At 43.5% G+C, this 27,644-nt stretch overlaps 1 protein-coding gene across 8 annotated transcripts; it reads left to right on the forward strand.

Moving 5' to 3' along the window:
* The first annotated feature begins 270 nt into the window (after window positions 1–270).
* Window positions 271–27,626, forward strand: LOC104611582 (FAM10 family protein At4g22670-like). 8 transcript variants are annotated; one of them, XR_016085304.1, is made up of 13 exons: window positions 271–557; window positions 646–709; window positions 875–1,048; window positions 1,132–1,219; window positions 1,297–1,377; window positions 1,483–1,547; window positions 1,819–1,959; window positions 2,046–2,162; window positions 2,246–2,437; window positions 2,981–3,038; window positions 26,533–26,648; window positions 27,078–27,211; window positions 27,335–27,626. XR_016085304.1 is itself a non-coding variant. In XM_010278740.3 (12 exons), exons 1-11 carry the CDS (start codon window positions 448–450, stop codon window positions 26,628–26,630), a joined length of 1,188 nt encoding a protein of 395 aa, XP_010277042.1. In that variant the 5' UTR covers window positions 271–447; the 3' UTR covers window positions 26,631–26,648; window positions 27,335–27,626. The 8 variants fall into 8 exon arrangements, 6 of the variants coding, with proteins under 6 accessions (XP_010277042.1, XP_010277030.1, XP_010277023.1 ...); XR_016085305.1 differs by having other exon boundaries at window positions 27,131–27,211; XM_010278740.3 differs by lacking the exon at window positions 27,078–27,211.
* The last annotated feature ends 18 nt before the right edge of the window (window positions 27,627–27,644 follow it).

Consider the following 27,644-nt stretch of genomic DNA (forward strand, 5'->3'; position numbering starts at 1 on the left):
GATGTTCTCCATGTGTGACTGTGATCTTATGTGGGTAGAATTGTCATGGGTAGGAAACTCGGACTCTTTCTATAATTGCAGTGGGGTAATGAGAGGCCATCTGACGCGAAGGATTTACTTGCAATTGTTAAAAAGTTGAAAAAGGTGATTATAATTATTAAGAAAGCTACCTAATTTTTTAAGATTTCATTTGGTTCCCTGTCCAGATTCGAAAACGTCAGAAATCGGGATTCGGCGATATAAGTAAAACCGCGGGCGAAATGTTAATGCTTCATGCTTATCCACTTGGAACCTTTTTGGAAGCTACTAGAAGGGGCTTAAGCAGGTGGTGGACTGGTGGTTTCTCATTCCCTCTTTTTTACTTCCATTTTGTAGTCTGTAGAAACGAAAGTGAACGCAGAAGACAACGTTAGCGCGAAAAATCCTAATCGAATATTCGAAGACGCCATGGACGCCGCGAAGGTCAAGCAGTTGAAGCTCTTCATCGAACAATGCAAGTCCAATCCCTCTATTCTAAGCGATCCTTCTATTTCCTTCTTCAAAGATTACCTCGAGAGGTGAGAATTGATCCATCTATCAATTGGAGATGGTTAAATGGAGAAAAATATTTAGTACTTCTATTTCTGTATCTGACTTTTATTTCAGTCTCGGCGCTAAACTTCCTTCGTCAGCTTATAAACATGGCGAGTCACCTCGTACTGGCGACTCGGTACATTCTTTTTCTCTCTATAGCGTTTTCTGTATTGGGGTTTGAGTGTCTGCAGTAGTACAAGTTTGAACTCTGTCTTATAATCTCTTCCCCCCTCCGTTTTTTTTTTTTTTCATATAATTCGTCGAATTTCTTGTAACTATTCATTTGATAATCGAGCCACAGAAATCTAGGATGGTGGACGAGAGTGACGAGGAGATGGAAGACTTGGGAGACAAGACCTCTCAACCACAAGGATCAACTGCAGCACACGATGATGGATACGAGAGTGAACTAGTCGAATCGGATGTCGAGCTTGAAGGAGAGACTGTAGAACCTGACAATGATCCTCCGCAGAAGGTGAATCCCAAATAAATCGACATTTTGAACATGTGTTTGTGTAACCGCCTAGTTCTTCACCGTTGATTTTTTTTCCTATATAGATGGGAGACCCATCTATTGAGGTCTCGGAAGAGAACCGTGATGCTTCTCAAGCAGCTAAGGCACAAGCAATGGAAGCAATTTCAGAGGGTATGTTTTTACTTAAAACATTTTATGAACTTCTTTGCGAAATCTTATTTTATTTTATTTTATTTTTGGTTAATCAGGTAAGCTGGAGGAAGCAATTGAGCATCTCACGGAGGCAATTTTACTAAACCCAACATCTGCCATAATGTATGCGACCAGAGGTAAGACTGGTTTTGGGCTTTTATTGTACCGTTAATTATTACTTTTATTTGGTGTACGTGAATTAATTTACTTTGATTTCCCCTGCTTATTTGTTGTTTGTGCAGCTAGTGTGTATATTAAAATGAAGAAGCCTAATGCTGCAATTCGAGATGCCAATGCAGCTTTAGAGGTAATTATGTTGTCCTTAATTTGATTGTCTCAATCTGATCATAAAGCTTGGCACTTGCAATTTGCATGCATGATTGGAAATGCACAGATGTAAAATGTTGGCGTTAGAGTGATGTTTCTCATGGATCTAATGTAACTAGTATGTGTATGAACATAGACCAATGTGCAGGCATGTTTTCATACCATCCATGCAAGTACTTATCCCTATTACAGATTACAATTTTTGATGCTTGTGTTTTTTATAGTAATATAGTTTGTAATTGTCCTTTCAGATCAATCCTGATTCTGCTAAAGGGTACAAGTCTCGTGGCATTGCCCGGTCAATGCTTGGCCAGTGGGAGGATGCTGCCAAGGATCTTCACCTAGCATCAAAATTAGATTACGATGAGGAGATTAATGCGGTTCTTAAGAAGGTCGTGTTTCTTTTTCCATTGTTGCTTGCTTTTTGTTCATCTATAAGAATGTGTTTGAACCTAAAATTTACTTGATTTGATTACAGGTTGAACCCAATGCACACAAGATTGAAGAACACCACAGGAAGTATGAGCGTTTGCGCAAAGAGAGAGAAGAGAAGAAGATTGAGCGTGAGAGACAACGCTGTAAGGCTGAATCTCAGGTAATTGCTGTTATATTCATCTATTGAAGAAGTCTATTGTTTGTTGGCATTTCATTTGATAATTTTGTGAAACTCTACTGTAGGCTGCATATGAGAAGGCCAAACAGCAGGAACAGTCATCTTCAAGTAGAAAGCCTGGAGGCATGCCAGGCGGGTTCCCTGGAGGTTTCCCTGGGGGTATGCCAGGGGGTTTTCCAGGTGGAATGCCCGGAGGTTTCCCAGGAAGTACTCCAGGTGGGATGCCTGGAAATATTGATATGAGCAAAATCTTAAATGTAAGTGTCTTGTTCTGATGAGTTATACTGATTCCTCAAGCTTGGGTATGCTTTTGGTTATTGGTATTGTGATGCCCTGCCACTTGCTCTGGTTTTAGTATTATGGTCCCTAGCATGTTCCTTAGCTTTGCTGGTAAAGAAATCTTTGCAGTAGTAAACCAATAACATATGTTCTTTGATTTTGTTTATGCTTGTTTTTGGTTTGTTATGGCACTGCCAGCCTTCCATCATTATGAATCTTTGCGTGAGAGTTCTGTATTTATGTCTTCTGCTGCTGCTGCTTATTAATAGATTCTTCGATGCTTTTCAAATTATAAAAGGTGTACATGTTAAAAGCCTCATTAAATTTATCAAGGTATAAAAGGTGTGCATGTTGGCATTTGGATGTTGTTTTGTATTCTGTCTTGGATATTATTACACAGTGTTGCATTCTGATGTCATATGCTGGTGTTTCCATTTCCTCTTTGTATCTGGGAGTCTTGTATGCACTTGGTTGGGATTTTATTGATGATTTTTTTTCTTTTTATTTTCTTTTTGAAGCAGGATCCAGAATTGATGGCAGCATTTAAGGATCCAGAAGTCATGGCTGCTCTTCAAGATGGTATTCTTCTTTTTCCCCCAGTTTTTTCTTTCTTTCTTTTTTTTTTCCTTTTTGACTTCTCCTACTCATTCCTCATCTTGTTCTTTTCTGATTTAGATTTTTAAGTGGTTATTATATCCCTTATTATTAATAAATGGAAGAATTATATTAAAGGATGGATATTTACTCAAAATATAAAGTGTGCAAAGAAAAGAAAGAGGTACAAACCTCTATATAACAAAAAAGGAGTTAAAAATTAATTTTTCTTAATGATCTAGAAAATAAACAGTCTTAAAATTCCCAAAGTCCTCTGAAACTCCAAGTGGTTATTTATTTTCAAAATTATGCTACTTTCCTTGAGGGATTTGTGATCTTCTTGTTCACACTATGCCATTTTTGCAAAGGGTCTTAAGCTTTTTTTTTTTTTTTTTTTCTGTGAGAAAAAGGTAAAGTAGTGTAGGGTTGGAAAACACAAAACAGTTATTGGAGACCTGAACCTTTCAGAAAAGAACGGTTTGCACCCGGAATTGACAACAATGTTCATATTTGATTTTTCTGTAAGATCATTGAATGTTTGCTATCATTCATCAAAAAGAATATAAGAAATATATTTTACTTGTTTCTTATGTTAAGACTTGAGTGTTTCATGATTGGATAAATATCTTGGTTAGTGGAATTTCAAAGATTGGATGATGATCTGGAACTCTGTATTGCATATACATTATATTTGCATGTACCATATAGATTTTCGTAAATGCTTCTCTTTTTTCGGTGATTATAGATTTTCGTAAATGATCTTCTCTTTTTCTGGGCAAATATGTATTTTTTAATTGAATTGTGATTTTATTAATTAAGAAATGAGAGCTATTACAGGCATCCCAAGGAGAGGCATGAAGTACAACCTCTTCTTGAAAGAAAATTACGGAAAAAAGTTGTGAAAAGATTACAAAGCAGCTCAGTATAAACTTTCCCTATTAACCCCTTGTTTGGAAAGACAATTAGCCAAAGCATTTTCTGACCTTCATACCGAGTGTAGGCTAATATTCATGTTTCTAGTTAGCCACTTAGCATTCTTTAGAAAGTCCCCGTAGCACCAAACCACTGAGTCTGAATCTACCTGCCACCCTACAGCAATTTTAGAATCTCTTTCAAGTATTAGATTTTCCACACCAAGTTGATGTGCAATTTGAATACCTTGTAGGGCCGCTAACAATTCAGCCATATTAGAGTGTCTCCCAAACCCACTGGGCCAGAGAATAGAGCTAAGGTGTTACAGTCATTATCTCTCAAGACCCCTCCTATTCTAGAGGGTCCTAGGTTGCCTTGACTGTTTCCATCAAAGCCCATCTTTACACTTCCTTTAGGAGGATAACCCAATCTACAAATACTCTTTCTTGGAAGAGAAAGATGCTATAGCTGACCAGCTCCTCCAAAGGTCATCAAAGGAAAAGGATTCGAAGGAGTCCATAGCTCTCAACCAAAGTATTGTTCTTGTCAAAATGCAATCCTTGACATTTAGGAGGTTCTTTGTTTTTCTTGAAAAATTCTTGTATTCCTCTCTTCTCAAATTGTCCATAGAGTAGGTGCTCTAATGCATTTCCACATGCTCCACCCCCTTTTAGTGGGCCACACAAAGAAAAAAGGTTCAAACAGTAGACACATATTTTGGTGAGATACCGCTCACCTCGGAACCCCCTTCGAGGGTGGCTTAACCTCCTGAAACAGAAAATGGGGAGGAAGAAGAGAAGGGAAGGTAGGAAGAGAGGGATGCAGTGAAAGAGAAAAGCAGGGGATATTCATTCATTCCTTCTTTAAAAGAGTAGGGCCTTATATATCTGGCCTACAGGTGTAATCATAGAGGGAATATCCTCTGATTGGCAGAATAACTAACTGATAACAAACTCTGGGAAATATCATGGAGGGAATATCTTCTGTCGACAGAATCACCCTCTCTGTGTGTAACTAATTCTGAGGCTCTGTTGCCTGTCCCTGAGGCTCTGTCGCCTGTCCTTTCTGCTTCCTTGAGTACTGCTGATGGGTAGTGGCCTGCTCCACTCCCTGTGTTGGGTTAGGGGAAGGTATTTGGGTCCCAACAATTCCTCCCTCCTTAGCATTTGACCTTGCCCTCAAGGTCTAGGTTCGGGAACCTCTCATTCAGCCTGAGATAAGGTTCCCAAGTGGCGTCTTCTGGGGGCAGCCCGGCCCATTCTACCTTGGCTTCTGGTACAACCTACCCACCTCGTCGGACCCATCGAAAATCCACAATTTTGATGGGCTCTGTGTAAATGTCCCCTTCTTCAGTGAATTGGGGTAAGCTAGATGAGGTAGGAGTATGATTTCTCACAGCCTTCTTGAGAAGAGAGATGCGAAACACTGGATGAAGCTTCGAGGTAGTAGGGAGGTCCAATCTGTAAGCAACAAGGCCCACTCTTTCCAGCACCTTGTAGGGCCCATAATACCTGGGAGCTAGCTTGTGCCAAGCTTGTCTTACCACTGAGACCTGGCGGTAAGGTTGGAGCTTAAGGTAGACAAAATCACCCACCTGAAACTCTAATGGGCGGTGGTGAGAGTCATAGCTGATCTTCATTCGTTGCTGGGCCTTTGTCAAATTGGCCTTGAGTAGTCTAAGAATCTCGTCTCTTTCCAGTAGGCGAGTCTCTACTTCTGCCACCTTGGACGACCCATATTCATAGGGTAATATGGGAGGGGGTTCTTTGCCATATAGGGCCTTGAAAGGTGTCATCCCTGTAGCTGACTGATAAGTTGAGTTGTACCAGTATTCTGCCCACGGAAGCCAATGAGCCCATTGTCTAGGCTTCTCCCCTATGAAGCATCTAAGGTAGGCTTCTAAGCATCGATTAATGACTTCAGTCTGTCCATCAGTTTGCGGGTGATAGCTGGTGGATGGGTGTAGTCGGGTTCCTTGCAATCTGAAGTACTCCTTCCAAAATGAACTTAGGAAGGCAGGGTCACGGTCCGAGACAATGGATCTTGGTGTTCCATGTAGTTTCGCCACGTCCCGTATGAAAATGTCGGCCACCATCGCTGCAGTGTAAGGGTGAGGCAAAGCAGAGAAATGGCTATACTTGGTTAGGCGGTCAACCACTACCATGATGACCTCTTTTCCTGCAGAACGAGGGAGTCCTGTGATGAAATCCATGGAGAGGTCTTCCCACACTTGCTCTGGAATCTTGAGGGGTTGTAGAAGGCCCGCGGGTGACTGTGAGGAGTATTTCTGCTGTTGGCAAGTTGGGCATTCTGATACATAGTGCAACACATCCTTGTGCATTCCTACCCAATGGTAGTGGCTGCTGAGTCTTTTTAGGGTCCGTAGCACCCCTGAATGTCCTCCCAAAGCGGAATCATGAAACAACCTTAGCAGTTCAGTTTTGTGGGTGGAATTTGGAGCAACCACAAACCTACCCTTGAAGAAAAGATCAAGCCCCACAATTTGGTAACCCGGAACCTGAGAAGGGTCACTTTTCCACCTTTCCCTGATGTCTTGCAGCTGTGGATCAGATCCGGCTTCTTGCCGTATAGCTTCAAATAAGGGAAAACTGGGCTGAGAGCAGATTAGTTGGGTCAGCTCTTCTACCTGTGATAAGGCATCAACTACTTTGTTGGCAGGCCCAGGTTTATACTCGATGTGGTAGTCAAATCCCATTAGTTTACTAAGCCATTTTTTCTGCTCCGGGGTGTGCACCCTTTGTTTTGCTATGTGCTTCAAACTTCTTTGGTCTGTCCTGATGATAAATTGGCATCCCAATAGGTATGCACGCCATTTCTGCACTGCCATTACCACGGCCATCATTTCCTTGACATAGGTGGACTGATTTTGGTGGGCTGCTGAGAGAGCTTTGCTGAAATAAGCAATGGGTTGCCCCTTCTGCATCAGAACGGCCCCCACTCCGACACTCGATGCATCACACTCTATCTCAAAGGGTTGAGAGAAATCCGGAAGAGTGAGGACTGGAGGGCTAGAGACTGCTGTCTTTAAGTCTTCAAAGGCCCGTTGGGCATCATCAACCCACCCAAACGAATCCTTCTTTAACAGGCGTGTTAGAGGGGTGGCCATAAGCCCATACCCCTTAATGAAGCGCCTATAATAACCGGTAAGCCCAAGAAAACCCCTGAGAGCCTTTACAGTGGTGGGCTTGGGCCAATTTTGGATGGCACCTATCTTTTCTGGGTCTGCCATGACCTGGCCTGCAGCAACCACATGGCCTAAGTACCGAATCTGTCTTTGTCCAAAGGAGCACTTTGCCAATTTGGCATGCAACTGGTGCTCTCTCAGAATTGTGAGGGTAAGTTTGAGACGTTTCATATGGGTGCCCCAATCCTTGCTGTAAACCAAGATGTCGTCGAAAAATACCAGAATAAATTGCCTTAAGAAAGGCTTGAAGATGTCATTCATGAGGGCCTGAAAGGTGGAGGGGGCGTTGGTAAGACCAAACGGCATAACCAGAAACTCATAGTGGCCATCGTGGGTCCTAAAGGTTGTCTTGTGGATATCAGCCTGGTGAACCCGGAACTGATGATACCCCTAACTCGTCCAGCAGTTCGTCAATGAGAGGTATTGGGAACTTGTCCTTCACTGTAATCTGGTTCAGGGCCCGGTAATCTACGCAAAACCTCCAACTACCATCTTTCTTCTTCACTAGTACGGGGGATGAAAACGGGCTGGTGCTGGTCTGTATATGCCCCTTGTCCAGTAGCTCTTTTACTACCTTCTCAATTTCCAGCTTTTGGAAATAAGGGTATCTATATGGCCTCACATTGGCTGGTTTGGATTCGGGTAAGAGGGGTATCTGATGGTCATGGACCCGGGGTGGAAGTAACTGGTTCGGTTCCATGAATATGTCACCAAACTGATCGAGGATCGATCTTAGGCTCTGGTGTTGGGCTTCAGTAGGTTGGTCACAGTCCTGATTGTTTAAAATCGGAACTGTGGGCCGAATGCCCAAATGCATAAACAAGGGCTGTCTAGTATCCTTGGAGGCCTGTATTATAGAGGCTAAGGTATCACCTCGGGGACTAGGGGGCCGCACCCCTTGCAAATGGCAGGTCTGTCCATTTTGGAAAAAATCCATTGTCATTCTGGCCCAATCACACAGTGCACGACCTAGGCCACGTAACCAATGGATTCCCAAAATGACATCAGCCCCCAAGAATTCCAATGGGTGAAGATCTACCACGAAATTATGGCCCTGTACGAGGATCCTTTCCTTCTTACATACACCATCACATAACATCTGATTCCCATTAGCTACATGGATTGAAAAGAGAGGAGTGGGGTGTATAGTCATACCTAGTTGCTTTGCCAAACGACAAGTGATGAAATTCAAAGTAGAGCCACTGTCAATCAAAACCATCGCAGATCGGCCACCCAATCTTCCTTCTACTCGCATGGACTGAAGAGGGTTGAGGCCCATGAGAGCGTGTAGAGAGATCTCGGCTCCAACCGATTCTGGTTCGCCTGATATCAGCTCACAGTCTTCGAGGTGCTTTGGTTCTGTCCCCTCCGGTTCTCCCTCTGTTTGAAGGAGAAATACTCGCTGGACCCGGCACTTATGGCCCGGCCCAAACTTATCATCACAGTTGTAACAGAGGCCCTTCTCGCGTCGGGCTTGCATCTCAGCCCACGAGAGGCGCTTGAAAGGCACAATGGGCTTGGGCAAAATGGGCTTCTGTGGATCCCCAACTTGTTTTTGGGGTTGCTGTTCGGCCCGCTGGAGAGCCCTCACATTCGGATAGGATGGCCTGCTAGTCCTGCGCATGCTATCAATCTTCTCTTCTTGCAAGCGAGCCATGCCCACCGCTGCCATGACTGTCGCTGGTCGAAGAGCTCTCACTTCCAGGCGGATGTCTTCTCTGAGACCTCCCACAAAACACCCAACCAAGGCCTTCTCCGGCCATCCGTGTACTCTGGTCGCCATTCTTTCGAACTCGAGCTGGTAGTCTGCTACTGTCCCCGTTAATCCACGAACGCCGTCGGCCCAAAACGGATGCACAGAGCTTCCGTGAACTCCGCCCAAGCTACCTGAGGATGGGTTTGTCGATACCACTGAAGCCAGAGAATAGCATCTCCTTCAAGGTGAATGGAGGCGATGGCGACGCGCTGGTGTGCAGGGGTTTCATGATACTCGAAGAATCTCTCTGCTCTGAAGATCCAAGGAATGGGATCTCCACCGGAATAGTTTGGAAAATTGATTTTAGTAACCTTTCCGGCGGGGAAACCCCCAGTTCCCTGGCTTCCGGAAACAGAGGTGTCGGCCCCTGTTGGCTGACTGGTCTCGTCGGACTGTTGTTGGGAGGTGAGGTTAGAGATGACCACCTTGAGATCCCTGAGTTCGTTCAGTACTTGGTGGAACCCAATCTCAAGTTGGTCGACTCTGTCTTCCATGGTAGAGGATCTTGTCTGCGGCATAGCTGGTCTACAACCTTGCTCTGATACCAACTTGGTGAGATACCGCTCACATTGGAAGCCCCTTCGAGGGTGGCTTAACCTCCTGAAACAGAAAATGGGGAGGAAGAAGAGAAGGGAAGGTAGGAAGAGAGGGATGCAGTGAAAGAGAAAAACAGGGGATATTCATTCATTCCTTCTTTAAAAGAGTAGGGACTTGTATATCTGGCCTACAGGTGTAATCATAGAGGGAATATCCTCTGATTGGCAGAATAACTAACTGATAACAAACTCTGGGAAATATCATGGAGGGAATATCTTCTGTCGACAGAATCACCCTCTCTGTGTAACTAATTCTGAGGCTCTGTTGCCTGTCCCTGAGGCTCTGTCGCCTGTCCTTTCTGCTTCCTTGAGTACTGCTGATGGGTAGTGGCCTGCTCCACTCCCTGTGTTGGGTTAGGGGAAGGTATTTGGGTCCCAACATATTTATAGGTAAGTTCCACCTGCACCCAAACAAAGCAAAAACCCAATTAGACAAACCCATGAATGGTCTTTTATTTGAGTCTGGATTTGCTCCTCACAGAGGCTTTCCTCACACCGACCTCACATCATGTACCATCTGCACATCAGGAACATCTGCCGTACTAGAGCTGTTCCCAATACACGGTGGGATTTGATGTGAGGTCGGTGCGAGTGCCTCTGTGAGGAGCAGATTCCAGTTCCTTTTATTTTTCAAACAATCCAAAGTAATGATTTTTCCATGAAACACTTCCCAACAAAATACCATAATTTCAGGGGTAACATGTCTAGTCCAAAAAACCTTTGACCAGAAGGGGAACAAAGGGACTTGAAGAAGAAGCACAAGAGATGGAGCCTTTTGAATGGGGGATCCAGATAATCCTATCCAACTGAGTAGTGTCCAGATAGACATCACCCAGAAGACATAGAAGGTCTAAAACACACACAAGTTCATTGTCCCTTAAACCCCTCTGAAACCCAAAGTTCCAACTTAGAGATAGAGGGAGGATAGGAGAGGGGAGTTATTGAGAAACGACCTTCTTTTTAAACAAGGAGATGGATTAAAGAGAGGGGAAGAGGTCCTTGAGAGCTGAATTACACACCCATATGTCTTCCCAAAATAAAATAGAATTATTGGAACAAGCATCATACCTGGTAAATGCAACAACAAAGCTACATTCTTTACATTTAAATTTTCCAATCCCAAGCTACCTTCTTCCTTGCTCCACACTAATTCCCACCTTTATTAAATGATCATTTTTCTTTGCCCCTAGTTCCCATAGAAAGTTCCTCATCAATCTCTCCAACTTCTTGGCCTCTCTACTAGGAATTCTAAGCACTGAGAGGTAATACACCAACATATTAGCTAAAATGGCTCTTAATAAGGTTACTCTACTCCCTAAAGAGATGTAATTATTTTTCCAAGTTGCCAACCTATTTTCAAACTTTTCCAAGATTGGAGTCCAAAAACAACTCTCCTTTGGGTTAGCATCTAGAAGGAGACCTAGGTAAGATAGTGGCTAGCAAGAGCTAGAACAATCTAAGCACTCTACAATAGAATCAATAGCCCTAACATCAATTTTGATACCCACCACACAACTCTTGTCCAGATTTATCTTCACATTTGACACATTCTCAAAGTGTTTTTATCAAGCCTTTAGATTCCTCACCTTGCTTAGATTGCTCCCTTCACAGAAAATTATAATGTCATTAGCAAGTTGGAGGTGGGTTATTTGAACTCTATTCTTACCTATTCTCCAACCCTTTATTACATCCTCCCTATCAACCTTTGTGGTTAACCTACTAAAAACATCACCTACAAGGGTGAATAGAAAGGGCGAGAGAGGGTCACATTGCCTTAGGCCTCTACAACCTAGAAAGAAATCCCTAACCACACCGTTGAACCAACATTGAAAAATGACAAGAATTAATGCAACCCTTTACCCAATTGCACCATTTTTCTCCAAAACCACAATTCTTGAATACATCTGTTAGGAAAATCCAATCCACCAAATCATAAACCTTTTCTAAATCCAACTTACAAACAAAACCCGATTGGCCAAACCTCCTAATTTTCTCCACACATTCATTAGCTATCAATATTTGATCAGTTATTTGTCTCCCTTGCACAAAGGCTCCTTGGGCTTAACTAATAAGGGAGGGCCAACCTTTTCTTAACTTAAAATCCAAAACCTTAGCCATGATTTTGTAGATACTAGTCACCAAGCTAATGGGCCTAAAATCTTTAGGGTGGTTCACATCTACCTTCTTAGGGATTAAATCCAAGAAGGCGACATTGATTCTAGGGCTGACTATGTACTTATTTACAAATTCCTTAAATGCTTTAAGTAGATCTTCTTTCACTACATCCCAACAATCTTAATAAAAAGCCATGCTAAGACCATCTGGTCTCGGAGCTTTGGATCTATCCATTGAGAACCGTCTGTCTAATCTCCTCTTCCTCAAAATTCCTTTCTAGCCGATTCATATTTTCCTCACTTAGTCTTGGCCAATCTACTCCTTCCATCTTTAACCCGTTGTTGTTGCCAAATATGGAGTTGAGGGCAGCTTGGTCACTTCCAAGGTAACGTAGCCGAGGGTTCCGTTTGCAAGAGTCAAAAGACGTCAAAGGCCTCGGGATGTGGTCCCACGGGCGAGGATTTCGTCGGTCAAGTTAGCCGAGGGCTGTAGGATAGCCGATGTTACAATAAGCAAGAGAGTTGAGAGCTTAAGTGTGCTTAAGAGAGTATACCTTTGGCTATGGTGCCCTTTTTATAGTTAGGGTTGCCCAGGAGCCTAGTAGTGGGCGAGATGTAACAGTCCTGTGAATCAAGGTGATGAATGCGGCTATTACTGGGGTGAGATCCTAGCAGTCGAACGTTACTCCATCATTAATGTGCAAGGAGAGAATTTGACCGAGATCATAATGCCTGTAGTAAATGTTGTCGTAGTAATGACCGCTAAAAGTTACAATATTGCCCTTAGTTGAGGTTGAGTTGATGAGATTACCCTTGGGGTATGCCACGTGTCATCATTTGATGGAGTGGTCAATTATACCCATATCACTTGCCCCCCACTCTCGAGGTCGAAGTCGAGGCCGAGGTTTGGTTTAGATGCATAGGCCTTGACGTGAGCCGATGGGAGTAGAAGGAAGCCTGACAATTTTCTAAGTCTTTGATCATTGGCAAAGGGTGCTGTTCAGGAGGCGCATTTATCTGTTGGCAACGGTTGCAATCCGGGATAGGCGGATGCATCGGTTTAGCAGGGCCTGGTCCAGTGTGTATGGGCGAACAGGGACCAAGCCTCTTGGCATCGTTTAGTATTCCAAGGTTGGTGCCATGTGATGATTGTTGGTGTAGGCAATTGAGGTGGTACGTTGGTGACCATTAGATGGAGAAGATCTGGATTGTTCGCTTTTCTTTAGAAGGAGAGAAGAGGAGGGGGGAAGCTCACCATTTGGTGATTGTGTTGTTGCTTGGAGCTTTCAGACCACCTTGACTAGGGTTCTATTCTCGTTCATTCCTTTCAAGTCACTGCTTCTTCTCACTTAGGTAAGATTTCATCCCTCGTCATGTCTACTTTTGATTCCGAGCATGAGGCTTATGGCCAAGGGAGTGAGTCTTCTGTAGACGAGAGCATTGGGTCAACAAGGTCGAGGGGTGATGCTCTTGGTGGACCCACAAGGGTGTCTTTGAGAGGTGAGGCTTCAGGTGATGCTTTGGTGGTGTATCTGGCTGGTGAAGGAGAAAAAAGAGAGGCCGAGGGGGAGCTTGAGGAAGAATAGGGTGAGGAAGGACAAGATGTGAGGTCTATGTGTCCATGCGTTTTGATTTAGATAGTGTTCTCGGTCGAGAAGATATCTTGAAACTTGTCGAGATGTACTTTATTACCTAAGTACTACAGGGGTAGTACCTTTGATTGGCGACATGCCATGGTTGTGCAAGGAGGGTGATGTGTGCATCCACCGTCTGTGAGCACTACCTGCAAATTGGACTCCGCTTTCCGTTGCATCCCCTCATCCCTGGCCTTTTGAACCACTATAGGATTTCTCTTAGCTAGCTCGCCCCCAATGCCGTCAGGGTCATCATTGCTGTCCTTGTCGTGGCCCACAACCAAGGGGTTTTGATAACGGTGAACCTTTTTAGGAACCTATTTGAATTGAGGAAGCACCACGAGGGCGAGGTGTCCTGAGGGATGGTCCTTCTTTAGGGCCGATTGGGTAAAGTGGTGGATAACCCATTGTTTGTACACAATTGGAAGAGGAAGTTCTTTTTCATGAGGTGTCCTGAGGGATGGTCCTTTAGATTCGGTTGGGGAAACCCTAGTGCAGTGGTTGAGAGGATAACACCACTTTACAATGATGAGATGAAGGTGTTGTTGAATCAGTTTTGGTTGGGTGGCATGATCCATGCCAGGTCCTTCATGAGGGAGGAGGCCTTGGTGAAGTCTAGCGGCTAGCCTTAATCTTGCCCCCCTTGATAAGGACAACCCCATTGTTTGTGCCATGTGGAGTTTGGCTTTTACTTTTATTGAGTGTTCTCTTTGTGTAGAGATGGGCATGTCCTAGAAGATGATGCTTGTGTAGCAAACTGTCGAGAAGGTGAGAGCTGCAAAGAAAGAGGCCGTGGCTGAAGGTACACATAGAAGACATGTTGAAGACGAGGCTGCAAGGAAGAAGGTAGAGGCCAAGGCTGCTCAGAAGAGGGCCATTACACAGAAGCGGCCCGTTGAGGGGGTAAAGGACAACAAGCATGTGAAGAGCCTTCTGCCACCCCTAGCCACTAGCTCACGTCGCATCCCATGTTGACTGAGTTGCCTCAAGACTAGGAGTCGTTGACCTGTCGGGGCATCTATCGTCCCACTTGGAATGTGAGGAAGGTGACAACTTGTCAAAAGAGGGTGTTGGTTGCTAGTTGACTATGGGGATCGTCCTTCTTGGTGATTGACAGTTGTGGACCCAGGAGCCACTTCCTATTGTTCGGGAGATGTTACTAGACAAGGTGGCCAAGGTGAGCATCGTACTTTTGTGCGTTGGTTATTGCCTTTGGTGCGACCTGTAGTTTTAACTTTCTTGTGTTGCAAATGGTTTCAGTCTCTGTGGTCCTTTGTGATAAGATAGAGGTCCAAAGACTCCAGACTCAAACGTTGAAGTAGGCATGGGCCAACGTGGAGAAGCAGTTCAAGTGTGAGTTTGCTGAGGCCCAGGCGCAGATGCATGCAACATGAGAAGAGGCCGAGGCCAAAGTGCAGGATGCAGAGGAGAAAGCGTGGGATGTTGAGGAGCATCGTAAGAAAGCTGTGGCCAATGCTGCCACGAAGGACCTTATTAAGGAGCTAAAGGCAACCATTTGATCCATGGAAAGGAAGCTTGAGGAGGTGTTTGCTAAGACTATCAAGGAATACAAGGCTTTAACGTAGTACAAAAAGGATCTATCCAACTTCGACAGTTTGTCTTACCTGGAGGGGTTCAAGGATTACAAGGTCCAAGCTGAAAGTCGTTTTAGACTTTGATGTCGACAAGATGGACCCTTTCACCATCTCTCCAAGGAGGATGAAGCCTAGAAGACAACCGAAGTGGTGGGCAACATTGAGGCCAATGCTCGAATACGGGTCCAAGATGGTGGCTCTCTCCCTCAGATCGATGGGTAGGATGCCACAATGGCTGAGACTGAGGGGTAGATTGGGGAGGCTTAGTCTTAAAAACTTCTTTTACGAAGTTGTTGGTGGTTGGACCTGCATGCCCATTTAATGATACAACTTTTCTCTTCCTTGTTTTAAGGGCTGAGGTGCCCATTTTTTAGTACAAATGTAAAGCTCAACTTTTTAATGAAAGTATTGTTTTTTGCCAAGTGTTGTATGGTAATGCTTAGGTGTGCTAATTAGTTAGGCTTAGTTTTTGCATGCGGCTGGGGTGTCTACTCATGTTTGAGGTCCATTAAGCCTTGTTAATGATTGACACCTCAATGTAGCCGAGGTACTAAGGTCTCTTGCCATGCCGAGGGAGCCTGTTGGACTGAGGCCGAGGCCGACATTGGACGGGACTCGCAAATAAAACACAAAAATAGATGGCAAAGATGCAAAATACACAAACAGTAAGGTGGTGAAGAGGACTTGTGCTAAAAGAATTAAAAGATATATCATCAAATTATAGGTTCCATTGGTCAGCAATGGGTCTTTGCTTTGTTAGCAACAAAGGAGGAGAAGAAATATAGCCTCTAGGTGTAATGTGATGTATAATATCACATGATCTTTTTTGTGCACGGGTGGATGGGGACCATCCAAGAAAACTAAGCGTTGACAAGAAATTGATGTGGTACGGTCCCTGTCCACAAGTTATTTGGGACGGGGACCGTCCACAACCGTCAGAACACCACTTATTTTGGTCCTGTCCACGACATAAACACGTTATTGAATACCACCGAAAGTAGAGCTTCTTAGTTTGGATTTGCCTTTCCATACACAAATCCTACGCTGGCTGAGCTACTGAAATAGATTTCATTGTGGGTTGAGGTGTCCCCTGAACTACATCCGCAGCCACTGCCAAACAATCATGAATTTCTGTAGAAATTCCCCTATCTCCCCTTGTTTCACTTACCCCCTCCTTAGATAAAAGAATCTCAGTACCAATTACCAAAGCTTTCTTCAGTGAAAAATTCCATCGAATGATTCAGGTCAACACTTTCAAGGCTTACAATGTCTTCAGTGTTGGTGTCACTAACTTCCTCTTCATCTGAGAACGAGTCCGTGATGGTTTCCAAATCGCTAGGCCTTGTACTCCTTGGATTACGCCTTTCCGGCGAAATGCAATTCAGTTTCTTGGCGGGAATCCATTACAAAGAGCTCCCAGCTTGAGCGTTAGACGACTGAAATGTCACCTGTCAAGGGAGACTTGATGGGGAAGAAGATAGACGATCTCTCCCATCTATTAGCTTTTTTTTACCTGAAGTAACGTCTCTTTGAAATTGTTCTACATGGGCCCACGACAAAAAGCCCATTTGGCACTCCCTCCTTTCCAAGCTAACCTGGATTTAGAGTTGGTGGCCCATTTGGCTTATGGAGCTCAATTGAGTGACATTGGGTTTGCATGTGTCCGATTTTGGGTACCCACCCTTCAGCCTGACCTGATGTCTCATATCCCCCCAAAAGATGGCCCATGGATTTACAATACCCCCTATTCCTTGTTGTACCTGGCCCACTGAGTTTGAATTAATTTTGGCACCATCTAAGGCTACTTGGGCAAATGACCTTTCAAATTCCAGACCTTTTCAACTCTTACATCAACTCTTGCTTGGCTACCGAGGTTTGTCGTTAGGGTTGAAGCTTCAAGTAAACCATGTCATTAGGCTGAAATTCCAAGGGATGGTGCTTGTGGTCATATGTATCCTTCATTACCTGCTGAGCCCGCTGCAAATTGTTCTTAAGCTCCTGCAAGATTAAGTCTTGGCTGGTGAGGTATTCGTCTACTGCAGCTACAGTCGTGGAGCCTGTCTCGTAGGGGAGAATGGTGGGGGGGGGGTCCTCTCCCATACACGGCCTTGAAAGGTGTCATACCGGTAGTCACATGGAAGGTGGAGTTATACCATAGTTCTGCCCAAGATAACCACTTCAACCATTGTTTTGACCTTTGCTCCGCGAAGCACCTCAAGTAGGTCTCCATGCATCTGTTAACTACCTTTGTCTGCCCATCGGACTGGGAGTGATAGCTCGTGGAATGAGCTAGGTGTTTCCCTTGGATTTTAAAGTACTCCTGCCAAAATCTTCCCATAAATTGAGGATCCCGGTCAGAGACGATGGAGGATGGTGTTCCATGTAGTTTTGTGATGTATCTCATGAACAGATCTTCTACCTGTGCTGCTGTGAATGGGTGTGACAAGGCTGAAAAGTGGGCATATTTGCTAAGTCTGTCTACTACCACCATGATCACTGTCTTGCCTTGAGAGGGTGGTAAACCGGTGACGAAATCCATGGTGACATCGTCCCAGACCTGATTTGGTATCTTAAGGGGTTGAAGGAGCCCAGCTGGTTGTTGAGTATCATATTTCTGCTGTTGACAGGTTGGAAGTTGGCCACAAAGGCCTTCACATGCTTCCTAATTCCCCTCCAATAATAGTGTGCTGCAATGCGCCAATAAGTCCTTAGTACCCCTGAGTGATCGCCTTCAATGGAGGAATGAAACAACTGTAGAAGCTCCGTTATGTGTGAGGACGATGAAGGTGAAAGAATGGTAGGATCCATCTAATGGACGCCAAAAGGTTGCGGAATGGGTGGGCGAATTTCAAAAATTTTCCTACATTCTCCCAACTGGGAATCATATTCCCTAAATTTAGAATACTATATTCAAGGATCTTACTTGAACCATAATCGAACCAGACCTGAACCAAAAAGCAAAAGGGAGGAATATACCTGATCTGGAGAAGCAGTATCTTCCAAAGTTGGTGTTCACGCCCAAAGAAGAAACCAAGATCCGCTCCTGCTGAAGATGACACAGCTGTGGATGGAACGGAACCAGCAGGGTGCGTCCTACACACTGGATCCTTCGCAAGAATCCTCTAGAAACTCTGAACACTGAATCTTTCTTAGTCTTTTTCGCAAGACTAATGTCAAGAACTGATTTCTTGACTCCCTATTGCTGCAAAGATCAAATCTTGCAAGAGGGAATGGTGGCAGCTGGAGGAGAACTCCTGGGACGAAGATGGCTGAACTGCTTCTCTTCTCTCTAGAGTTTTGTATGAGATCTTATCTCAATTTGCAAGGAGTTTTCTTGACTAAAACCCTTGGTTCGAAATCTGATATCTTTCTCTTGGGTTTCTCCTCCTTTCTTCTTGATTAAGAAACCTCCTAATTAGGAGTTATCCCAATCCAAGTCTGTATTTGGATAGGGGATTATCTTAATCCTATCTGCAGATTAAGTTAGCTTACTCCTAATCTTATCAGGAGGTTACCAGATTCAAATCTGTTTTGAATTTGGTCTCCCAGAGTGGATAAGGTTAAAGGCCCTATCCTTTTACTAACATTAATCTCAGGTTCGCCCCATAGATGGGTAATCATATCAGCCCAGCTCGAAATGGGCTTTTGGCCCATTAAGTGTTCAGTGTTTAACTAGTTTCCAATCTGCTGCCCAGTTGGGCTTCTTTGTATGGCGTGGGACCCAAGCATTGATCTACACACCAGCCACATGGGTTCGGCCCAGCCTTTATTACAAGGCCCAGCCGAATTCACTGAAAAACTCAGTGAACCCCTGAGTCCATCACATGAACCCTATGGGCCCAACACTTACATTAAGTGGTCCCTGGGCCAAGCCATCTTATAAAAACCCAGGGACTGTGGGTAGGTGCAAGATTAGCCCATCAGGTATTATCCTAAATGGTCTTACACTTAACCTCTCAGCCCTTAATGATCAAGCACTGCCCGACAAGAGAGGACCTCTCCCTCGGCTGCAAGGAACAATACCGCACTCTCTACTCACATGGATCTCGGGAATTAAAACCATTTGCAAACATTTCGAAACCGTACATATATATATATATATATATTAATTTTGCAAAACAAAATTCCAACGATTGAAATCAACTGCCCGTAGTTTGGTTTCCATCAGAGAGAGTGCATTCCCGATCATTACCCTTGTCCGACAAAGGGGCTGATCCTGTCACTATGATCACCCACTCAGATGAATTCTCAGACTGTCCCAACATACCCAGGTTTTGATCCCCATCTAAGGATCTCACTGATTGGCATATTAAAGACAGCCCGATCCGACACCTAGTGAAGTGTCATAATCGAGTCTAGGGGTCAGGTGTAACTTTCCAATTTTGCCCATCTATCTCCAAGGTCCAGGGCAATACTAGAAATCTGGTCCAGTTCAAGGATTCGAGTAATCCCATACTGCATGTGCCTTGGGTCTTACCTTGGTGGCCGAGACAGGCCATCCCAACACTTGGTGGTACACCAGTATCAGCCTTGGTAGGATAAATCTCCCCAGACTTATCCAATGGCTGTGAACATTTAAAACTAACACGAGTCTCTATAAGTGTCCAGTTTTAGGGTCTTACACAGAATTGTACCAAACAACATGGAGCAAACATGCACTTTATTTATTTCCACTAAATAACAAAAGTACATCAAATTGGATTGAAGCTAAGGGCATACAAAACTGTCTAACAGAAGGTAGGACCAGTCTTCCCTTATAGTACAAGAGGGAGTCCCTCACGATGTAGCCCGATGTTTTGGTTGGGTCCTTGGCCCACCTTCTTTTGATAGCCGCCAGCTCTTCGTTGTTTAATATCTTCTGTTTGAGTACCTCCAATAGTGGGTACACGGGTCTAGATTCTGCCATCAACTGTAATTTCATTTTGTATTGACAGGGCATCTGCTACCCAATTAGAAGCTCCAGTTTTGTATTCTATCAAATAATCAAACTCCAGCAACTTGGACACCCATTTTTGCTGTTCTTCCGTAAGGGGATGCTGCTCGAATAGATATTCGAGGCTCTGTTGATCGGTTCTGATGAAGTGTTGTCCCAGAAGGTAGTGGCGCCATTTAAGGACTGATAGAATGACAACCATCAGTTCCTCAACATAGGTAGATTGGGCCTTGGTGTGAGGGGAGAGAACTTTATTGAAAACAGCTTCGATGTCAGCGCCAGATGCGTCGCATTTTACTACGAAAGGCTGCTCAAAATCTGGTAGGACCAATGTCGGCGGAGTGGAGACTGCTGTCTTCAAGGAGCTGAAGGCTTGTTGGGCCTCCCCTGTCCAGTGGAAGGCTTCCTTCTGGAGGAGTTGGGTCATTGGTGCTGCTATCAGCACATAGTTCCTGATAGATCTTCTGTAATACCCGGTTAGGCCTAGGAAGGCCTGCAGCTGCCTAACTAAAGTGGGCCTGGCCCAATGCCTTATACTAGCTACCTTCTCGGGATCAGGCTTTGCCTCCCCTTCCTCCACCACATGACTAAGATAATGTACTCGACCTTGCCCAAAAACACATTTGGAGGGCTTGGCCGAAAGTTGATTTTGCCTTGGCACATCTAGGGTTAGCTTCAAATGTAGAAGATGCTACTTCCGATCAGAGCTATAGATAAGAATGTCATAAAAAATACTAAAATGAACCTACGAAGATAGGGCCTGAATATGTCATTCATGAGTGATTGGAAAGTTGACAGTGCATTGGACAAACCAAACGACATGACTAAGAACTTGTAGTGGCCATTGTGAGTCCTGAAAGCCGTCTTATGCACATCGTCACTGTGGACTCGGATCTGATGATACCCGGACCTGAGATCCAATTTTGAGAAAACCCAAGCCTTCCGTAGTTTGTCTAGTAGCTCGTAGATCAAGGGAATTGGGAACCAGTCCTTAACGGTAATGGAATTCAATGCCCGACAATCCGTGCAAAACCGCCAAGAACCGTCCTTCACTAGTATAATTGGGGAGGAATATGGGCTGTTGCTGGGTTTTATGAAGCCCTTTTGTAGGAGGTCTTGGACTAAGTGCTCGATTTCTTGGCGTTGATAGTCTGGGTACCGGTAGAGCCGTACATTTGTTGGTGCTGCCCCCAATACAATGGGAATCCGATGGCCATGAACTCTCTCTTGAGGGAGCCCTTGTGGTTCTTGGAAGACGTCAGGGTACTTGGCCAATACTGCTTGTAGCCGTGGATTTGGGCTACCCATCCTACCTTCATTGAATGTGGGCTTCAGATGTGGGCCAAGAGTGCAGGCCCCTAAGGTGGGCTGGTTTAGGTCCCAATTGGTTTAGGTTATAGAGCTGAGGGTAGCGTTGTGGAACCAACATCCTAGAGCCGCTTAGAGTTATGGTTCGGTCTCCCCTTTGAAATTCCATGGTCAGTTTGGACCAATCACAAACCACCCGGCCCAATTGTTGCAACCATTGTACCCCAAGCACGATGTCGGCCCCACTGAAAGCCAATGTGTACAGATCAACGCAAAAGACCTCCCCATGGATGATTAGCTCCATCTCTTTACAGACCCCTTCACACGGTATCTGACTTCCGTTGGCAACTTGGACATTGAATTTAGAGGTAGGTCTAATGGTCACCCCCATCTGGATGGCCAAGTCATTAGAAATGAAATTCATGGTACTCCCACTATCCACCAAAATAGATACCTCCCAACCCTTAAATCTACCCATGACACGCATGGTTTGGGGTGACGTGAGTTCGGTGAGGGCCTGTAAGGAATTCTTGGGCAGGCCAAGCCCGAATATCATATCAAGGCTAGTTGGGCTGTCTTCTCCAAGACCTTCCACAGCTTGCTCTCCCTCTTCCGATCCATCTGTCTATAGCAAGAAAGCTTGTTGGGCCTTACATTGGTGACCTGGGCCGAACCATTCGTCATAGTTGTAACATAGGCCCTTGTACCTACGAGCCTGCATCTCGGCCCATGTCATCCTTTTGTATGGGACGTTGGGCTTGAAGCCTTGGTTCTCTAGTTTAGTGGGCCCGGTAATGATTGGGTCTGGGCCGCTTCTGTCTTCAGGGCCACACCCCATCATAGGTGTCTTCAAAAGGGGTCCTTGAGGTCGACTTAGTGGTCTTCAGAGTCTGCCGAATGTTTCTTTGTAAATCCTGGCCAGGCCTACAACAACCATGACCATCGGAGGTTGCATGGGTTTCACCTCCACTTGAATATCCTCCCTCAACCCTCCAATAAAACTGCCCAACAGGGCATTTTCCGGCCACCCTTGTACCTTGAGGATAAACACTCAAATTCCACATGATGTTCTCTTATTGTACCAGTCTGTCTTAACTTACAAAGTTGTTCATCATAGTTTTCGAATCCAGTGGGTCCAAATCGCACACAGAGCATCGGTGAAATCTGCTCAGGTCACTTGGGGATGTGACCGGCAAAACCACTGGAACTAGAGAATTGCTTCTCCTTCCACGGTACTCGAAGTACCTCTCAGCCCTATAAATCCACGGTATAGGGTCCTCACTTGAAAAGTTTGGGAAGGTGATTTTGGTCTGCCGCAACACTCCATTTCCTCCAGATCGCTTGCTGGGTTGGCTGCTACCTTCTCTTTCACCTTTCGTGTTCTCGTTCATAGTCGCCTTCTCCAGCTTGGCCAAGACTAGGGGTGTCCTCGGTTCGGTTAACTGAACCATGGGCATATTTGACAAACCGAACCAGTACCATCGGTTTTTGCATCAGTCCGAACCGAAATTGAACCGAAACAAGTGGGTAATTGGTTAACCGGTCTTCTGTTTTCGTTTTTTTATTTTTTTCATTTTTATTAAAAAAATGTTTAACCAAAAGAAGGAACCTTTCAGTGGTATCATTCGACATTCAGAGTTTGAGACATGAGACATTCATATTTTAAACAAATTTTATATCAATTATTTAACTATTTTAACTAAAAAATCATTTACATGCAAGTCTCACACTGTCGAAGTAGAATTGGCGACGACGATGACGAAGAAATAGAACCGGTGACGGGTGATGGCGACGATGACTGGAGAGGAGAAATAGTTCGGTTTTGTGATTCTGTCTGAGGAGAAGAAAGAAGACTAAAAGAGGCCACAACCCACAGGCGACAACGACGGGGGAGAAATAGAAAACCGCCGGACCGGACGATGGCGATGGCGATGACGACGGTGGAGAAGAAAGAAGAGGCGATGGAAGAGGAACGACGACTTACTTGCTAGGGTTTTTGGCGAGTGGCTTCTGTTCAAACAAGAAGAAAAAGAAAGAGGGGTTTTGTTTTGGGGTTTGAATGAATGAAAAAAATTCATTTTTTTGGGCTTGGGCCGAGAGAGAGGGTTAGAGGGGCGTTGGGGGTTGGGCTGGGCTGGGCTGGGCCGTTGGGGTGGGGAAATATAAAAAATATATATAATATATAAAAATCGGTCGGTTCAGTTAATTGCTGGTTTTTTGATAGGTTAGCTGAAAACTGAACCGATCCTTCGGTTTTTTAAAAAACCAAACCGAAACCGAATCAACTGGTTCGGTTAACGAGATTTTTTGGATTGGTTTCTTCGGTTCGGATCGGTTTTTCGGTTTCTTATGGACACCCCTAGCCAAGACCGCTGATAGAGCCACCTTGATCTCAGTGATATCTCCCAGTTTCTCAATACGATCATCACTTACGGATGCTCTCGTCCCCACCGTGGTGTCAACCCAAGATTGGGCTCTGATACCACTTGGTAGGGTTCTGCCTACCTCAGGAGCTTCTTCGAGGGAGCTCTGACCTCCTACAGAAGAAAAGACAAAAGAAGATGGTTTTTGGTGCTCAAAAAGGTAATCCCCTTTATTGCTATTCTGTTATTTATAGCCCATTACATCACATGGGGTATGCTTTCATTTGTAACTAACTGTTTGACGTGGTTCCCTCACGTAGGTCTTCGGATAAGGTTGTATGGGTATCATACTGCTGGGCCGATCAGTGGTAATGGGCCTAGCTGTGCCGTTATCAGTGATGTATGTAAATCAATCAATATTGTAGTTCAAGCATCCTTGAACTTGTTAGAAAAACTACACTAGAAACTACACCCCTGTGAACAAATTTCCTTAATTTTTCTGCTATTATTATATGAACTGTAGCCCCAAAACCATTTGTAAGAGAAGTTGCAAAGGGCTGTAACACCCATTTCAGCCCAAAAGCTATGCATTAAAACATCAATGGGCCCACCAAATTGTCCTAGCAATTCGGCTAGCCCTATACATTCGCTACTTGTGGCCTCAAATGAGCTTAGTGAGCGAGTCCAGGTACAACAATTTAAACTAAAATAATAATAGAAAGAAAGCATTGGTTGAAAGCAAATTGAATAATAAATCTGAAATCCTATTGATGTATCATTTCCGATCTAAATAAATAAAAAATGCATAACTAAAACTTTATATTAATGGACTTTGTCTATCCTCAACATAGCCTCCTACATCAAAGATGCCTAAGAAATTTTGACATCTAGAAATAGTGAATAGAATAAACAAATTAATTAACATCAAATCAAGAACAATACAGAGAAACAATCACTTGTAAATACATCTCCAAATCAGGCCTTGTTTTGGAATAGACATCACCAAACCATTAATCTCTATTAAAAATAGAACTAATGATACACTCAAACCAATAATGAATATAAAAAGGAAATCTCTTTCTATTCAATCCAATCATCATCCAAGAAATGGCCTGCTAGTACTTTCTTTGATACCATTATTGGGTTGATTGAATGCCAACTCATTTACAAAAATCCAATAAAATGATTATTTTTCTAATCATACCTATAACAGCCATTGCCATTGATTGATTTGTAGCTTTATTCTTTACCAAATATACTTAGAATGGATCGACCAACAACCTTGATTGGTCCTCCTTAGCTTTAAATTTCTATCATGAAATCTCACTCAAGACTTGTTCAATTCTCCTCTTTATCTCCTCTTTATTAATTTTCTTTCTCTAGTATTTGATTAGATAGCTAGAATTTAGTCTCCCTCTCTGGACAGTTTTCTTTCTTTCTTTCTTCTTTCAAGAGTGAGTATGATAGTAGTAGAGTAAATGGGGTTTCTCTACTCCAAGACATTAAAAGGGAGGGGCCCTATCCGCCCTACACAAGTATTAATCAAAGAGAATCACACCCCTCCCCACCTTACTTCAATCACTCCCCTATTTTCTCTTATCCATATCTCTAATTTAAAATTCAAATTGGAGTTAGAGAACAACTAGGAGAGATGAGAGAGATTTTAAGGCCTGTCATCCTTGACTCAACAGAATGGGAGTCCTAACTATGAGGGACCCTCAATGACCACAACGTAGGGTCATAATTGTTGGTCCTTATGAGTCCCAAACTAACATTAATGGCATTGGAGATATTTTTCCACACTTATGTTCTAACTTTTCTGTCTTATATTTCTTCGCTAATCTTATGTTGCACGAGTGTACATGGAAGTGTCAATATTTCCCGCCTCACATTTCTCACATAGATACCCTATTGAATTATTGAAGTTCTAAAGAAAAAACAAATAAATATCAGGGTAGATTTCACAATGTGTGGTTGACAATAGGAAACTTTAAACTGCTCAAAGGTTTGTCTTTGCCTAGGCCCCAAGCACTGCACGTTCAAAAGGCGTGCGCTTGGTGTGCCCTTGTGCTTCAGCCCATGCATGCATCTTTTTGAAATTTGCACATTTAGCTTTCTCGTTTTCTTGTTTTCTTATTTTTTGTTAATGCCTAGCAGCTGGGCTGTGGGGGCTCTGCCCCCTAACTCCCAACCAAGGCCAAGCCCAAACAAGTTCATGTTAGGGATCCCTATTTTAATTTGAGCTAATAGGCTTTTCAAAAATTATTTTAAAATGAAGATTTGATTTATTAATTAATACTATTTTTAATATTTTTAAATTTATTTTGAATTTTTACATTTTTTATTTTTGTAAAATTTGTGCCTTGCTTCAGAAATGTGCGTGCCTCACCTTGCGCCTTGCACTTTTGGTGCAAAAAATTGCCTTTGCACTTTTTTTTGCGCATTGCATTTTTAGAACACTGAAAGTTACAACTTATCATTTTTAAGTAACTTCAAATGATTATTATTATTTTTTCATTGTAATATCTTGTTATTTAGCCCTTGTTATTATAGTATGTATCTAGTTGATGCCTGATGTACAAAGGTTTTGACATAGGGTTGTTCAATAATCATAAATATTCAGTTGCGTTCCGAATCCTACTTGGGAAAGATATAATAAAAAATGGAAAGAAAGTGAAGATGCCCAACTCTCCAACTAAGGGAGGTGTCTTGTAGTCTTCTAACTATAGAGCTCTGTGCAAGTGACCCCCGACTCCCTTTGCAAAATAAATGAGTAAAAAATTAAATAAATAAATCGATAAGTAATAAAAGTAAAAATAAGGAAAAATGAAACAGAATAAAAGAGTGAAATATAAGCCTCTAGCACAACTCTTGGGTTCTAATTCAAACTTCCCAAAAGTTTTTTTCCCGTCCAGGGCTTATTACAGTTTATTCTCTCATTTTGGTGCATGGACAAAATTAAATGGCTAATTCACATTTATTTTTATGCTTTTGAAGGATCTTGACATCTTCTGTATCTTGTAATGATGATAGTTTTGTCTTTTTATGTTGATGGCTTTACAGTGATGAAAAACCCAGCTAATTTGGCAAAGCACCAGGCAAACCCCAAGGTGGCTCCGATCATAGCAAAGATGATGAGCGGATTTGCAGGACCCAAATAGTCAATGTTGGAGGGTGAGGTAATATCCATAGCCATGGGGTCTTTGAGCCATCACCTGATTATAATCCTGTGCATAACTCCATCTCACATGTTTTTGTTATAGATTGGGAAAAAACCTTATTTTCATGTAAGAATAGCAGAACCCCAATTTTGACATTTAACTGAATAATATATTTATATATTTCTGATGTAATGATTGAAGTGTCTATCTGTGCTTGTGGTTTTATTTTAGGGGTTTTTACCATTCAGTCCACCCCTAGCTGGAGCTAGGATTTCTAGGGGTGGACTGGAATCCTGCACGTGGATTGATGCCGGATTCACGGATAGGATGCGGTTTATAGGGGAGGGGCTACTAGTAGACTAGGAGGGGACTGCAAATCCCATTTCTGAGGGGGATTGCAGTCCAAAAATCCCTTTATTTTACTTGATAAAGGAATGCTCCTTGCAGGACCTTGAATTCCAGTTTTGCTTTCATTTTACTTGCTCTTTGTACTGGTTTAGCTCTTTGTGTTTTGGGGGAAAAGGATCAGGGAAGACCGGAAGTACATTCCTTCCGTTAAAAAAAGAACTCAAGAAGACAAGGCAAGAGACATCCTCCTTTATTTTCCTTTTCCTCCCTGGCTTAATTTTTAGATTCATTTGCTACTGCCTTTTTTCCCCCTTTTTGATTGGTGTATATTTTTCGAGGTGCATGGCGTTATTCAGACCGCGGGAAGGTCTGAAGTTTGAACTGCGGTCAGTGGGCATCTGAGTAAATTCGCTAACTAGGCCATTTTCCGAATGACTAGGTAATTTGGACTACAAGTAAATTTACTGACCGAGGTAGGGTGGGGAATCTGAACTGTCTCAGTTACTTCCCCACGTGTATTGGAATGATATGGGTGCGTTTCAGCCTGTATTGTATTGTATCGGTTAATATGCACTAATACCAATGGTGTGATTTGAACTCGAAATACCGTGCCCATGGCATCGAAAGTCTTAAACCCACCTTCAAACCACTAAGCCATGTCATGTG

The sequence above is a fragment of the Nelumbo nucifera genome, chromosome 4 (genome assembly GCF_055504915.1).
Source record: "Nelumbo nucifera cultivar China Antique chromosome 4, China Antique-T2T, whole genome shotgun sequence".
In the NCBI taxonomy this organism is placed as follows: domain Eukaryota; kingdom Viridiplantae; phylum Streptophyta; class Magnoliopsida; order Proteales; family Nelumbonaceae; genus Nelumbo; species Nelumbo nucifera.